General features: G+C 39.2%; 1 protein-coding gene across 2 annotated transcripts in view; it reads left to right on the top strand.

Annotated features, from left to right (window-relative positions):
* The window catches only part of LOC122804724 (fibroblast activation protein alpha), a 1,600,794-nt gene that overhangs the window by 889,488 nt on the left and 695,438 nt on the right, over positions 1 to 15,868 (top strand). For both annotated transcript variants that reach the window (XM_044074776.1, XM_044074777.1), the window contains 2 exons: positions 2,182 to 2,302; positions 8,377 to 8,531. In XM_044074776.1, the coding sequence (XP_043930711.1) occupies positions 2,182 to 2,302; positions 8,377 to 8,531 (276 nt within the window). The remainder of the gene's footprint in view (positions 1 to 2,181; positions 2,303 to 8,376; positions 8,532 to 15,868) is intronic.

Below are 15,868 nucleotides of genomic sequence, written 5' to 3'. Positions count from 1 at the left end.
AGTCTTTTTTCTTTATATTTTGCACATAAATGTGTATTTGATTTGCATCTATCCTTTTTATTTGAATTCCCTGAAATTAGTTGCCAATCAAAACACACTGGCTTGTAGTAATTAATGCTTCACATGAGCAGTTATTTTATGTGTACTTCCATCTGTCTTACTGGTCTTAACTGTGGTTCAGGCTGTCCAATCGAAGAGCTTTTTCCTTTAGTTACTTTGCTTAACACAAAGAATTAATCTCTGTTTCCCTGAATATGTGTAGAAATAGAATAAAGATTACATTAATTGAATTGTGTTATGCTTGAATTGCTGTGAGGCGGCAATGCTAACTGCTGCCCTGATATCGGGAGTATAAGCATACTAGTGCCAGTCTACAAGAACAAAGGAAACATTCATAACTGTGGGCAGTATAGGGGTATCAAACTCCCATCACAATGCATGAAAGGTGTGGTTGATTGATAAAAGAATGCACAGAGTACTCTAAAGTAAGATGGGAGATGAGCAATTTGGATTCAGATCAGTATGCATCACAACTGACCCCATGTTTGCAATGAGACAGATAGTTGAGAAGAAGGTAGAGATGAGAAAAGAAAAGAGTCCATGTGGGCATTCCTAGAATGTGAGAAAGCATATAACAAGGTACAACAAAGTTGATTTGGGCAGTCCTTTGGTGGTTCGAAGTCCAAGAAACATTGGTAGAATTAGAGTAGTCTATGTGCAAGGGCCCAATATCTCACGTATTAAGTGCTCACAGAGGGCTTCCCAGTGGGAGTGGGTGTGCATCAGGGTTCATCTCTGAACACATTGCTGTTCATACTGGTGATGGAGTACATTAGCAAACAGGTTGAAGATGACAGATCAACAAAGTAGCTGCAAGCAGATGATGAGGCATTACAGGCAGACTGAGCAAGAACTTCAGCAAAGGATAGGGCAATGGAATGCAAAACCGAAGGCACATGGGATGACACTGATACAGATAAGGCAGCTGTAATGGCAGCAAACTGGGGAAATCAGATGAGAAATGAGAAAATAATGGATCAAGTTAACAGCTTCAGTTATCTGAGAAGATAGATGAGGAGAAGGAACATCTGAATGAGGAGGTCATATCTAGAATCAAAGGGGCTGCAGCCAACTGGCATAGTGTAAGGTGCAGTGTATGACAAAAGAATGCCAAAGAAGCTGAAAAGTAAGGTGTACAAAACAGTGGTGCGACCAGTAGTGCTGTATGGTACAGAAACCTGGGCAGTAAAGACAGAGCAGTTTAGGAACCTAGAGGTGATGGAGATGAAGTGCCTGAGATAGGTGGTAGGGTGGACATTGTGGGACAGATGAGGAAATAAGAGCAGAAGCCAAAGTAGCTCCAGTTGCAGAAAAGGTTAAAGAGAACAGATTATGGTGGTTCGGGTACATGTGGAAAATAGTAGAAGGCAGTCTGGTGAACAAGATCTGGAACAGACATGAGGAAGGCAGGAGGAATGAAGGCATCCAAGAAAAAGGTGGCCGGATTGTGTGAGAGAAGACCTGAGAAAGTCAGGCATGAGTGTCAATGAAGATAGGAAAGTGGCATTGAATAGAGAGACATGGTGACAGTTGACATGACACCCTGACCCCATGTAGAAAATGGGAAAAAAGGGGGCTGATGATGACAAGGAGAGGGAACAGAGAGGGAACATTCCCTACAGCAAGCTGCACCTGTCTCTGAGTTAGTGTGCATACACTCTGAGGTATGACGGCTGCATTAAGCATGCATTAAGGCTGTAACACCAACTTTTATTTATTTATTTTTTTGCAGTCTACTTTTCAGTGTTATGATTCACTGGACTTGGTCTCACTTTTGATAAGAGAGTTCAGAGTGCCTTGGTAATGCGCCATTGCTGCCATAATCCCTTTTTAAATAGTAGGTTTGCCTTTTTGACTCCGCTTCAAGAAACGTAGACATGGCTGAAAGAGATGACAGTCTGAATTTATTTTTCATGACTGAGAATATGTTCTTACCTTTATTTGGTTGTTTTAGATAATTTACTCTGATTTCTGTCTTATTATTTGCAAATACACATTTGTAATAACATTATTAACCAAACTGCATAAAGGATTATTTCTAAAACCTAAAATAATTGTCAGCAGGTTAATATATGCAGGTATGCTAATGCAGCTTTTCAGAGCATTCTTTTATTTTTCTAGGCATACGTTTGGAAAAATAATGTTTTCTTAAAACTGGAACCAAATTCACCATCTGTACAAGTTACCAAAAATGGAGAATACAATAAAATCTATAATGGAATTCCTGACTGGGTTTATGAAGGTAGGAATATGTTTCCTAATAAAAGCAGTGTTTTGAAAATTACTTTACACTTCCCAGAAAAAATAGATGTATTAAACTTGAAATGAGTCCATCTTCTGTGTAAATAGAATATGCATAAAGTGCATATCAGTTTTTTATTTTCCTGATCTCGCATTCTGTTAAGTTTGCAACGATATAGGTAAGCCTAATTTAGTGCATGCCTCATGAAAAACTAAATCAAAATATATATAAAATAAAAAAAATCTTTAGAGAGAAATATTTTTTTTTATCAAGCCTATAGTCAGTAAGGTTTGTATAATGCTTTATTACCCACAGAGTATTCTTAGAATGTTAGCACACTGCACTGTGTAAAAGAGCACAGAGGTGGTGATGTGTAGGGAGGAGGCGATTCAGACACGTGTGGTTTGCATCATATGCAAATGTCCCTATAATGATATATAAATAAGGTTTCTGATTGAAATGGGGACAATCCTAAATGATGCCTTCAAACATAACAGAGTGATTCAGAAATGAATAAAGCAGGTGCACTTGGTTACTACATCTTCCTGTTCTGAAACCCAAGAGTAGCCTCTGTACAAAACACTATAATGATTATGCTAGCAGAAGCTATCACAACATATGTTAGGGTCTGCTCCATGTCACAATGCCTGTGATGTGGTGTGCTGCAGCATTCCATACCAATGAAGACAACAATGTTAGTACCAAACTTACCACCACTGCGCTGCCCATGGTGTCTTTGCTCACTTCCATGTTAACACAGATACTGTATTGCAGGGTCAGAAATCCAATCACCTGTAATGGGAAAGGAATCCACAGCCTTCTAGTCTTTCAGCACCAAAGGTAAGTGTTCTACCTGTTGAGGCACCCATACTATTCTCTTTTTGTATTCTCTTCTGTCTACAAGTCCAGTTGTAGTAGTGCCAGTGGAGTGGCAGTGGCCACTTCAGCCAGTGCTGGTTGATGCTTCTGGTGTTTGGTCAGTAATAGTTGCTAGACCTGTACAGAATGGTGACAGATTTCACCCTGTTAAAGGCAACCTAGAAAGTTCATTGGTGCCCTTCTTAGCCACAACTCAGGGGGAAACAAAATCATATCTTTTGATAGTGTTCTGGAGGGGTTCAATGTGGTACCACAAGTCAGCCCAAAGGGAGGTGAAGGTATGGAGTTAGTAAACACTCTAGTAAAAATAGGTAAACATATAGTGTATGAATCTCTCTTATGAACTGCATTGGAAATTGCATATGACCCATTACCTTTCACAAGTATTCTCAAGAGATCATGTCAAAAGCTTTGTCAAAGTCAATAACAATTTTTCATTGTCAATAACAATAGATGTTGCTTGCTCAAGTACATTATGTAGGTCTTGGAGGTATACGGGTTTTCAAATGACCAGAGCTGGTCCTGCCTTTTAAAAATCTCACCTGTGTGATTGCCACTAAGAGGGAAAGGTCTGTTCTATCCTGTCCCCAAAATATGGGCTTAAATTTTAATATCAGCATTAAGGAGTGAAATGGGTCTATAATTCTGAACTTTGCTGCAATCCTTGCCAGGTTTGGGTAAGACAATTATAATCAATCCCATAATGGCCTCAGCATTAAAGCCAGGTGCTGCATTCCAGATGCCAGTACCAATATCACAATTCTTAGAATCTTAGAAAACCCTTCTCAAAAATGTTCCTTACATCCTCCTCCAAATAGGTTCCTTGAATTCATCAAAAAAGGTGAAACACATTACATCTCCCTTAGATTTCCCTGTGGAGGGCTTGGATGATGATGAGAATGCTAATTCACAATATCCTCACTAAAGATGCAGAATTTGGTGCACATATTAGGGGAACTGGGCTATAAACTAATTTTCTCCTCACAAGACAGACTGCAGAAGCCCTGTAGTTGGATCAGACAATCTCCATGGTTGGCTCCTCCTTTGGTAGACATCTTAGGTCATATCACTGGATTTCCCTTGGACAACAACAACACGCTGATATCTGTACATAAGAAAACTGACAACATCTTCCAGCCACTTAGTGAGTGAGCATGTTGGGGCAATACCCCTACATCTGATGCTATGACATTGGTGGAAATCCTAATGTGGGCTCCCATTCCCTCCAGAGTCCATCTTTCAATATGCCGGATAAGAAGAAGTACTCAATGGACAGGTTTAGGAAGTGCATTTATGCATCTGCCATGCTACTGATGTGGATGCTAAACTGTGCAATGCATATGGTGCATTTTGAGAAGGATCTTGTTGATAAATTGCACTGTATGTTAAATATGTTGTTAGGTGGCCCATGAAGTGGAAAAATATATGTACAGAGCCTATAGCATCTCCATTATGTGCAAGGCAGACATTTGTGTTTTTACAGTGTTACAGAGGGAGCTGCCAGAGATGGGCAATGTTGTATAGCTGTTCACTAACCCACATGGCTCAGACTAAAGGATTATCTGGGGATACCAAGGAGTCCATTCTAGATTACATCTTTTCTTGAGCACAGATATTTGGAAAAGAATGTTCCAAATATGTGTAAAAAATGGAAAAGCAAGTTTTAGATTCCAGACACGCAGCATACCTTTTCAAGGAAGCAGAGGAGTGAGTTCCAAAAAATAGCTTCAGTACATGTTAGAGCCAAAGCTGCTAGGGTAGGTGGCTCAACTGGATGCTCACTCATCTCTGATGCTGTAAAATCAGGTCTATATTAGAACACCGAACATTCAAAATTTCGAGTATTCTAATATCGAACCCTATGAATCGAAAATTTAAAACATCAAACATTCAGAACAGTGAATGTTTTCCTAGGGAAAAAAATTCGCTGTTCCAAAACACATACACACAACACAAGCACACCAAACAAACAGCAATCCACACAAATACACCTAAACTCTTACACCTAACCCTACACTAAACTATACATACACCACTAACTATCCACCTACCTTAACCCAAACCCTAACCCTAAGGTCCATCACTATCGCACAGTCACCTCACCCGCGCCCTAACCCTAACTCACCTACCCCACCCTAACCTTCATGTCCACACAATCGTGCACTTACCTGACCCACGCCCTAACCCTAACTCACCTAATCCGCCCTCACCCTCACGTTCACACAATCGTACACTTACCTAAACCCGACCCGTAACTTTCCACCACAGTGCTGAAAATACCGAAGCAACAGAAACGTACAATCAAAATCTTTCCCTAGGAAAAAATTTGTTTTTCTGTTTCTTCAATATTTTCAGCGTTCGCTGAAAACGGGTCAGTATTAGAACACTCAAAATTTTAAATGTTCTGTGTTCTAATATAGACCCGGAAAATCAGAGGGTTGGGTATTCTATTCCCACCACAGGTTTTTGGATTCATTTTTCTAATATTGACATTGCAGTGCATTATAAGTGGGATGTTGCACTCCTGAGCGTGCTGTCCTTCAGATGAGAAGAAAAATAAAGCCTCCTGCATTGATGGTACCTCTGGTGGATTTCAAAGATGTCAACCAACGTTTCGACTAGAGTAGGGGGAAGTTTCCTGGTACCCTGGCTATATTTCCCCTAGTCAGTATAAATACCATCTTGGGTCTCCCCTGAAAAGAAGTTGCTGACCCAGTGGGACTTAACTGGTTAAATAAGCATAAATAAATTAAATAAATAACTTAAAAAATAGCAGAAGGCAGATGGGATAAAACCCAGTGCTTTAGGCTTTGAAGGCCAGCAAAACACTTAGCACTTTTTTCGTCTTCTGTAATAATAGTACATGGAGCAGATAAAGCTCCATGCACTACAAAGAATTATGACTGGGTCTCTGATCATAAAACTTTATTTTGGGTTCTTTGCCATAATTCACCTCTTGAACAAATTTCTTGGAATCCTTGTCTTGAACACACAATAAGCTGGTTACGATCAGAGACCCAATCATAATCCTTTATGTTTTAATCCTAATGAAAGGAATGAAGGGACAATGAATACATAGATTAACCATCTATAATAAATATGTTCTTCCTGTAATGGTGAAAGAGTAGGACAGGAAGTACCCATATACATGAATATCAGAGTTAGCCATAACAACAGTGCAATTAGCTGGAATGTTGATTATCTTTTCCTTTCACATAATCATTCTTAAAGTGATGAGAATTTGTTGTTTTCTTAAAACACATGCATTAGCCACAATACAAACTGCAGTGTTCTTTTGACAGGAAAATCCATATCAATGTCTCCACACTTTGCACAATGGAAGAGTGTTTTGATGACATAATAATGCCATCATCTTGGGATATACTCATTAATACAAATCCTTAGAAATTAATGAGACTTGTCCAGCTGCATGACATAGAAGGATAAAGCCTTGGCAGTGACCAGATGACCTGTGAGCTTCAGAGTTGGAAGGGTTGGAGGGGGAGGATGAATAGACCCTTATCTTTGTATTGTATATACTTCATCTGCAAAAAACTAATTTGGTCCATTGACTCATTACTTAGCACATGACACTATTAACCAGATTTGTTTTGTCATTTCCTGCTTATCTCATCTCACTTGTAATGGATTTATCCATATCCTCTCATCTGTTATCCTACTCAGGTTTCCCATCATTCCCTAGTACCAAAGTAATATTTCTCTTCCTAACTGTTCTGCTCTACACCCTTCTTAAGTCTTCTCATTTATCACTTCTGCTTATGCCAAAAAAAAAAAAACTTATTATGCCCACCTTGCCAGACAGGTAAAACTGTCACCTCTGAATTAGTTTGGCATGCAGTTTTATATATAATGTTTGTTTTACTAAACGTCAAAATGAGTTGCATTTGTAGCAAATGTAATCTGTCATACTTGTCATATAGAACGTATCAATATTTTAAACTGCATATACTGTGCATAAAGTACATAGACTCTTAAAAAAAAATACTAACCCTATTCCCTCCAGGGTAAGAACATCTGTAGGTATATTCTGTTCTACTACCTTTTTATTCTGTTATTACTCTTCAGAATTTTTCTCTATAATTACTACTCAAGCCTAGTGTAATTTGCTCTTTACTAACTGAATCCTAATGTAATTTACTTTTTAATATGCATGTAAATACTACACAAGGTAATGCTGTATCCAGTATAGTTTGTATTCTTTGTGTTACTATTATCTCTTGGATTATTACCCTGAACTGAGCTAAAAGTGAAGATAGTCAAAGAGATCATTGTTCTACTCTGGTTAACAAATTCAAAGAAAGAAAGAAAACTAGCTAACTAACTAACTAAAACCACCAGGTTCAGGACATTCTAAGAATGCTAGCTTTTACATCCTTGTCTATTTCCTCCTTAGAATCCTCATCAGAACATACTGCATTTCACGTGTCCAAAGGGACACTTTCTCTGCTTATCATCTGAATTGCATCGTTATAGGTCTGACCTATTTACAATGTAAAAGGGTATTTTTTTCTGGGTTTTTTTTTTTATATAATTATTCTTTTATGGCTCTGTCTCATTTGTTGATTATGGAGAATGGCAGCTTGACCTCTCAGTTATTCATCTCTTTGTCCTACGTTTCTAAGACTGTCTTATCAATAATTCCACTTCCATTGACCAGAGTTATACAAGAAATGTATTACCCAAGGAAAAGCATTATCCCTTATTGCTCTTTAATTGTTCATGGCTTACAATCAGATTATAACATCTGTTTCAGTCGCAGTTGCTATTCAGGGAAGTGAACAGATTAGCATCAAGGTTTTTCACCCACCAGTAGTATAGCCTTCTACAGATCTATTCTATGTGCCGGAAAAGGTTTGATTCAGTATGACTAATTTCAAAAACTCTATGTTTACATCTTTAGGACAGTGATTAAAGTAATGTACAGTTTATACTGTTTTGGTCTGAATGTTATGACAGCGTTATATTGACACATGAATATAATGAGGTTCATGAAGTCATTAAACACACTGTGTGGTCCTTCTTCAGTTTTATGCATTTTATATCAAACATGGAACTACGTATGATGTGCTACTCCTTTCTTAACAATCACCATTAAGAAACAATTGCTACTAACAAGTGACTGAACAGCTAAAAGATATTGTTAGCACTTAATATGTATTGCTTTTGTTTTGCAGAGGAAATGTTTGGTTCAAGCAATGCTCTCTGGTGGTCTCCAAGTGCAAGATTTGTAGCATATGCAGAATTTAATGACACAGATGTTCCTGCAATTGAGTATTCATTTTATGGTGATATGCAATACCCTGAGACAATTCATATTCCGTATCCTAAGGTAACTATCAATTCAGCAATATTCTCTGGAACCCTGAAAATTCAATATTTTTAATAAAATGCAAACACGAAAAATAACAGACAGTATCTCTGAGTTGTACAAGCAGGTAAGCTAATAAGATACTTAAAGATGTCAGGCAGCATAGTGGTTCAGTGCTAAGATCTGGGGGATTCATGCTGAGTCGATGTAAGCAGTTTCTGAGAATGTGAAAACATCAAAAATGTTCACTGCCAGTGCATTCAGTGAACATTCTAAGGAACGTTTATTTTTGTATTTTTTTTATTTTTATTTTTGCTGGGGCAAGCCCCCCTGCACTGCCCATGTGGGGTATGGCCCCCTCAAAATTATATATACCAAGTCTGGGGTTGCACAACAGTAGAGAAAAAGGCAACCTCCATTGTTGCCAAATGTAATTTCAGCAAACTTACTTCAGTCATCCTATGTTCGCTGAAGCTGTTGTCATCAACCTGATTTGCTTCCAGTCTTGCCTCACAGCAATAGGGCCAGGATTCTGTTTTGTCCTTTGGGCCAGGATTCATTAATACATTGCATAGTATGCTTAGTATGGTTGTGCAGGAATTGGCAAGTCCAGCAGGTATTCATAGTAGCATGTTGGGCTACAGTAGAGAGAGTAGGGAAGAGCTGCCTACAATATAACCAAATGACCACATAATGACATGCAAATGGAACCAGGTAGGAAAAAGAAACACAGAATACAGAAATGTATGTGAGGTAAACAGTTACAACCCATAGTTAAATGTGAGGTGAATTGCACTTCAGAATGCTTCTGGCTCTAAAGGGATACATCATGCCGAAAATCAAAAATAACTTTTTTGTCATTCGACTCGTATACAAGTGTATAGATGAACGAAATTTCATTCCTCCAAGCTCAATCCCCCCCAATAAAACATAAAACAAGAAACACAACAGACATTAACAACAGTAACAAGCCAACTGAAGGCACAGAAGCATTTAACTGCCACAACTCTCCCTGCAGCAAAGGAAATAACCAAAAAACAGTCCAGATTTTTCAAACCCACTGAAGGCATAGAAGTTTCAAATGCCACATCTCTCATTCTAGCACCAGCAGCTTCCAAGCCCCTGTCGGAAGCCACTGACATCACAAACCACACATCTGCTTTCCAAGCTCAAACGACCACAACCAGTCTAACGATCCTTACTTCCTTTCTGAAACTTTGCCATCCACACAGTTACTGTCACCATAATGACCTCCAAAACCATTCAGCAGTGTCCCAAAAACCATGCTGGTTCACTTAAATTCATGGAACAGTCCAATCAACAAATCATGCCGGTAGGCAAAGGTGTCAGCCTTCACTTCCGCATCGAGCCCCAACTCACCATTGAAGGCCCAACCTTCCATTCATTCTGTTCCAAGGTGCATAAATAGCTTATATCTGAGCACTCCACACATTTCAAACATCACGGACACCATTGCTGCAGACACAAGCACACTAGACAAAAGAAAATGTTCTAGCCGATCAACAGAACCAAAAGAAAACAAAGTAAAAGTGCAAAATGGGAGCCAGAGAGGCCGCTGCTACATGAGGAGCCACCATCTTGTACCCTATAAATGTAGAGTTGTACACACCAAAAATGCTAAGGAAAGGCGTACCAGTCATGTAACAGCATATGTTTCTTATTACTGATGTCTCTTCCTGCTGGTATGCCCAGGTAGCATCCAGATCTGCCAGTGGGTAGCAACCCAGAGTTTCACTAATCAGAAAAATATTCATTGCTATTGAGTAGATTTGGACATTGTGTAGGCCTTAGTTGACATATGTCACCCTCAACAGAATTTATAGGACTGTGTGGCCTTTCATACCTGTGGTGACCATCCATACAAATAGTTTTTTCTATTCTAACTACTGAGACATTTTGGAAATTGACAGAGGCCACAATGAGCATTTCATAAGCTTCTACTTCTAGAATGCTCCACAAGTTCCACAAAACAGTACTTCCCCTGCCCTGTACCTGGCTGCTGTGCACCATGCTCGTGTGCTTGACCTACACCTGTGATCCAGTACATCCCTGTACTAAAACACCAGAATTCACCCTGCTGGATGCCTCTGAAAAATAGCCTAAACTAGGAATTTACCTACCAGCTCCCTGAGAGACCATCCTTTGTTAAAAGACAGTGAAACCTGTGATCCAGTACATCCCTGTACTAAAACACCAGAATTCACCTTGCTGGACGCCTCTGAAAAATAGCCCAAACTAGGAATTTACCTACCAGCTCCCTGAGAAACCATCCTTTGTTAAAAGACAGTGAAAGTATGTGCTGAAACACCTACTAGAACATTGTACTAATATTAATGTTTAAAAACTCTCCAAGGTTAGGCAAGCTTCCCACTCAGATTAGCCAGTAGCCAGCAGCCAACAACCCCCCCCCCCCATTTATCATTTATCTTTTTAATTAACCCTTATATCCAGCTTGCTCACTTTCTTCTAATAACTAGCCTATCTCCTCCTATCCCGTAGCCTGCTAACCCCTGTAGGCGAACAAATTTGCCGCAATAAAGTACTGACCACTAGGTGGCGCCTTACCATAAGCTTCCTGTATATCTATTCCCACAACTATTCTTTACCATACCTCTCTAACCCTGTTTTTCAGCTTCTACTTTTCACGGACTTACTCTTTCACCTTCTCACCTTTGTCCTAAGGTATCTTTAATCACATTCTACTCCTTTGACATCCTAACTTTCTTCTTACTAGCCTCACAACTTACTTCTATATTCTCTCACTTTCAGACTTACCTGCAGAATTCTCCCCCTTCACAGATTGTCATACTTGATAGTCCACTCTCTTGTCTCTACTATCCAGTTGTTTTACCTCCCTACAGCTCTCTAAACTTCTAGTATTTTTCTCTCTTACTACAGTGCTTAATGTACTCTAGCTTCTCCACATCTTTGATTATCTTGTAGCTGTGTTTACTATCTCCTACTTACTCTAACACCTATAACTCTGTGCTCTAACCCTTAAGCTAATCCTTCCTACCTGATATCAGACCTTACGCTGATTATCTCGCCGCTTCTGCCCCACACCTGTTTTTATGGTTTACTCCCCTCCCCCTCTGCCTCAATGTCCTCTCTCAACTTATAAATATACACCATAATAGGGGACGCCATCTTTCTTCTCCTGCCCTGTACCTGGCTGCTGTGCACCCTGCTCGGGTGCTTGACCTACAGTAAGTGAGATAATTGTTTTTTAAGTGGTATGTGAAAGTCTGCTTATCTTTAAAAAGAATACCTGCTTTCTATCTTTTAACTGATTGCTGTTAATGATTTACTGAGGCCAACGCTATCGCTGCTAACGCTCACACCTATAAAGCGTTATACTCGTGGGAATGTATCTGAAAGCTCTGTGAATGTTTGTTTAGTTAGGATTATCTACTTTCATACTTTTGTAACTGTTTGCTGTGTTAAATATTTGATTACGATCTACGCTCTCACTGCAAACGCGTATACCTACATAGCGTTGTGCATGCGGGAATGTAACTAGAGGTTCTACTGCTGCAGACGCAACTTTACTGTGTTTATTGCCCTGGTACTTTTTAAATGCTCTTCAGACACCAATAGGGAGTTTAGTTGAATAGTGTTCTGTTAATCAATGAAACATAGCTTGATATTCATGCTCGCTTAGACATAGTTAGCACAAGTACACAAATAGGGTGTTTATTTTAATAGCGTTCTGTTAACCTATGAAATATAGTCTGGATATTCATGCTCGCTTGGACATAGTTAGCACAAGTACACAAATAGGGTGTTTATTTGAATAGCGTTCTGTTAACCTATGAAATATAGCCTGGATATTCATGCTCACTTAAATACAGTTAGCGTTGTGCACGTGAAACTGCTATAAGCGGCTCTACTGCCTTGTACTGTTAATACATAATTCTTATACAAAGTCTATTCTGCCACTTATTTTTACTCTAATTCTACCTGTAATGTCAGTTTTACTGAGCCTGGATTAGCCTTCTTAATGCTCTACAGATACACACAGGGAAGTTTTGTGTCTACTCTAATAACCACTGTAAAATAGCTTGGATATCCCATTCCCGCTTAAACATAGTAAGCGTTGTGTACGTGGGGGATGCTGTAAGCGGCTCTACTGCCTTGTACTGTTAATTCATTATTTTGGCGCAGAAGTTACTTTTGCTACTATTTAGCCCTAATTCTCCCTGTAAAGTCATTGTACGGTACCTCGGCACAGCCTACATAATGCTCTACAAACACACACAGGGACTTTTGTACAGAATCCTAATAATCACTTTAATATAGCTTGAATGTTCCATACTTGCTTAAACATAGTAAGCGTTGTGCACGTGGGGCTGCTGTAAGCGCCTCCACTCCCTTGTACTGTTAATTCATTCTTATTGGGCAGAGTTAATTTTGCTAATATTTAATTCATTTTTATTGGGGCAGAGTTGATCAGAGGCCTGATCCTGAAAAGGTTTTGTTGTGTACTATTGATTTAAAAGCCAATGTCAGTGTATTCATTTTTAAAGAAAAAAGCATATGCAGCTCTTTCTTTCCTAGCTATCTGTCTGCGTTTTGTAGAGTTTTTAGAGTCATAGTTGTACCTGATTTATATTGTAATCTTAGGCGTTTATATACAAATAGAGTATTTTGATGTTTTATTGAGATAATTACATGTAACTGTGTCTGTGATAACTCTTTACTTGCTCTCTAATTCTAGTATTGTCTGCCTCACTACCTTTTTCTCTTCCTACATTTATCAGCCTGTGATCCAGTACATCCCTGTACTAAAACACCAGAATTCACCCTGCTGGACGCCTCTGAAAAATAGCCCAAACTAGGAATTTACCTACCAGTTCCCTGAGAGACCATCCTTTGTTAAAAGACAGTGAAAGTATGTGCTGAAACAGCTACTAGAACATTGTACTAATATTAATGTTTAAAAACTCTCCTAGGTTAGGCAAGCTTCCCACTCAGGTTAGCCAGCAGCCAACAACCCCCCCATTTATCATTTATCTTTTTAACTAACACTTATATCCAGCTTGCTCACTCTCTTCTATTAACTAGCCTATCTCCCCCTCTCCTGTAGCCTGCTACCCCCTGTAGGTGAACAATTTTCTGCAATAAAGTACTGGCCACTAGGTGGCGCCTTACCATAAGCTTTCAGTATATCTATTCCCACAACTATTCTTTACCATACCTCTCTGACCCTGTTTTTCAGCTTCTACTTTTCACGGATTTACTCTTTCACCTTCTCACCCTTGTCCTAAGGTATATTTAATCACATTCTACTCCTCTGACATCCTAACTTTCTTCTTACTAGCCTCACAACTTACTTCTATATTCTCTCACTTTCAGACTTACCTGCAGAATTCTCCCACTTCACAGATTGTCATCCTTGATAGTCCACTCTCTTGTCTCTACCCGCTCTGTTTGTCCTTCGGGCTCACTCCGCTTCCCTACCCTGCCCCAATTCCCACTCGCCCCCAGTGGTCCTAGATTTATTCCTCTAAAGACACACCCCCATTACACCAACTCCAATCACGCAAATTACATCATTACCACACCCAGCCCCAATTCTCACAACACACCCACTGATACCTTACCTTTCATATCCCCTTGTTAATACACACCACCTACTGACACTCCTCCTAACCTGCCTATAAAACCTACCTCAACTTTAATTCCCACCTCACTAACCAATATTATGTCTAAATCGATCATGCCATACCAATTACAACTATTAATATTGGTCTCACTCTTACCTGCTCTAACCACTACCTATCTCTTAACCTCCTATGAAAAACCTCTTTACTCTACCCTTCTCAACACACTTCAACACCAACACTAGCTATCTCTCCAAACATTCTAAATTTCATTTGCAAACCCAGCTACCTACTAGCTAAATATCACAGACTAGTACACATTAAATATAGCAACCTAAAAACTAAAAAATCATTTGACTACTATTGTAAGCCTCTCCAACCTAAACACTTTACACTCCTCCACTCCTTAATAGACGGGGACATTCACCCTAACCCTGGCCCAAACTCTACCCTTACCACTGCAAACTGTAACCAATACAAAACTAGTACCCTACGTCCTACCAAACCTTTCAATTCACTCTCTATTGCACATCTTAATATACGCAGTATTCGCAATAAAATTGCTCAAGTTCATGCCCTCCTAGATGTCCACCTATTTGACATCCTATGTTTATCAGAAACAGGGCTAAAATCTACAATAAAAGACAATGAAATCACCCCTCCAGGTTACAACATAATTCGACTAGACTGCACAACCAAAAAAGGTGGAGGGGTAGCAATTCTCTACAAAGCAGAACTACAAGTTAGCACTGTAAATCTTAACCAACCTTTAGATAATAATGCCGAAATAATTATCTCTAAATTCCAGCTTAACACACATAAAGCCATAAATATCATCTGCGCATATCTTCCCCCAGGAAATAACATTAGCTTACTTGAATATATCCTCAATTGGCTTTCTTCTAATCTCCCACAAGAAACCATAGTCCTAGGGGACTTTAATATAAATTGGATTTCATGTAGCAGTACAAGCCCCACCACCCATATTAACCTTTATGGTTTCTCACAAACTATAAACTCCCCTACCAGAACTAATAGACTTAACAATAAAGATAGTACCTTGGATTGGATACTCACTAATAGTTCTCATCAAACTTACACAACAGGAACTCTTCCAGACAACCTAAGTGACCATTCGCTAATATATATTATCAGACATAAAACCAACCTAACTTTCCCTAACACTTTCAGAACAGTACGCACCAAAAAGCATTTTAACCCCGAACTGTTCCAAACAGAACTTACCAATGTAATTGGACACCATTAAAATCTCTCCGTATAAATAAAGCAGTTGAATACTTTAATTCCACATTCTTAAAGATCCTGGACCATCATGCCCCAACACTCTCTACTAGAAATAAAGCTAGACCAGCCCCTTGGCTCCCTAATAATACTAGGCAACTAATCCTTTGCAGAAACAAATCCTGGGCAAAATGGCGTACTACTAAGAATCCAAGAGATCACCAAACCCTTAGGCAACTTAGAAATAATACAAAAAAAGTCATCTTATTAGACAAAAAGAACTGTTACCTCCAATTACAACAATCGTCCGTCAAGGAACCACAAAATTTTGGACTAGCGTTAACAAACTTCTATACCCAGGCCAAACTATCACCCCCAACCCACTAGGCTGTAACCTTGAGAATCCAACACAAACAGCCAATGCCTTTAATTCTTTCTTCACTGACACTATCCAAACTCTTGCTAGCCATCTATCTCCCGATACCTCTAATC

This window comes from Protopterus annectens, chromosome 6.part0 (genome assembly GCF_019279795.1).
Source record: "Protopterus annectens isolate FY-2018-M chromosome 6.part0, PAN1.0, whole genome shotgun sequence".
Lineage (NCBI taxonomy): Eukaryota > Metazoa > Chordata > Ceratodontiformes > Protopteridae > Protopterus > Protopterus annectens.
This window is presented reverse-complemented; position numbering and strand designations above follow the sequence as displayed.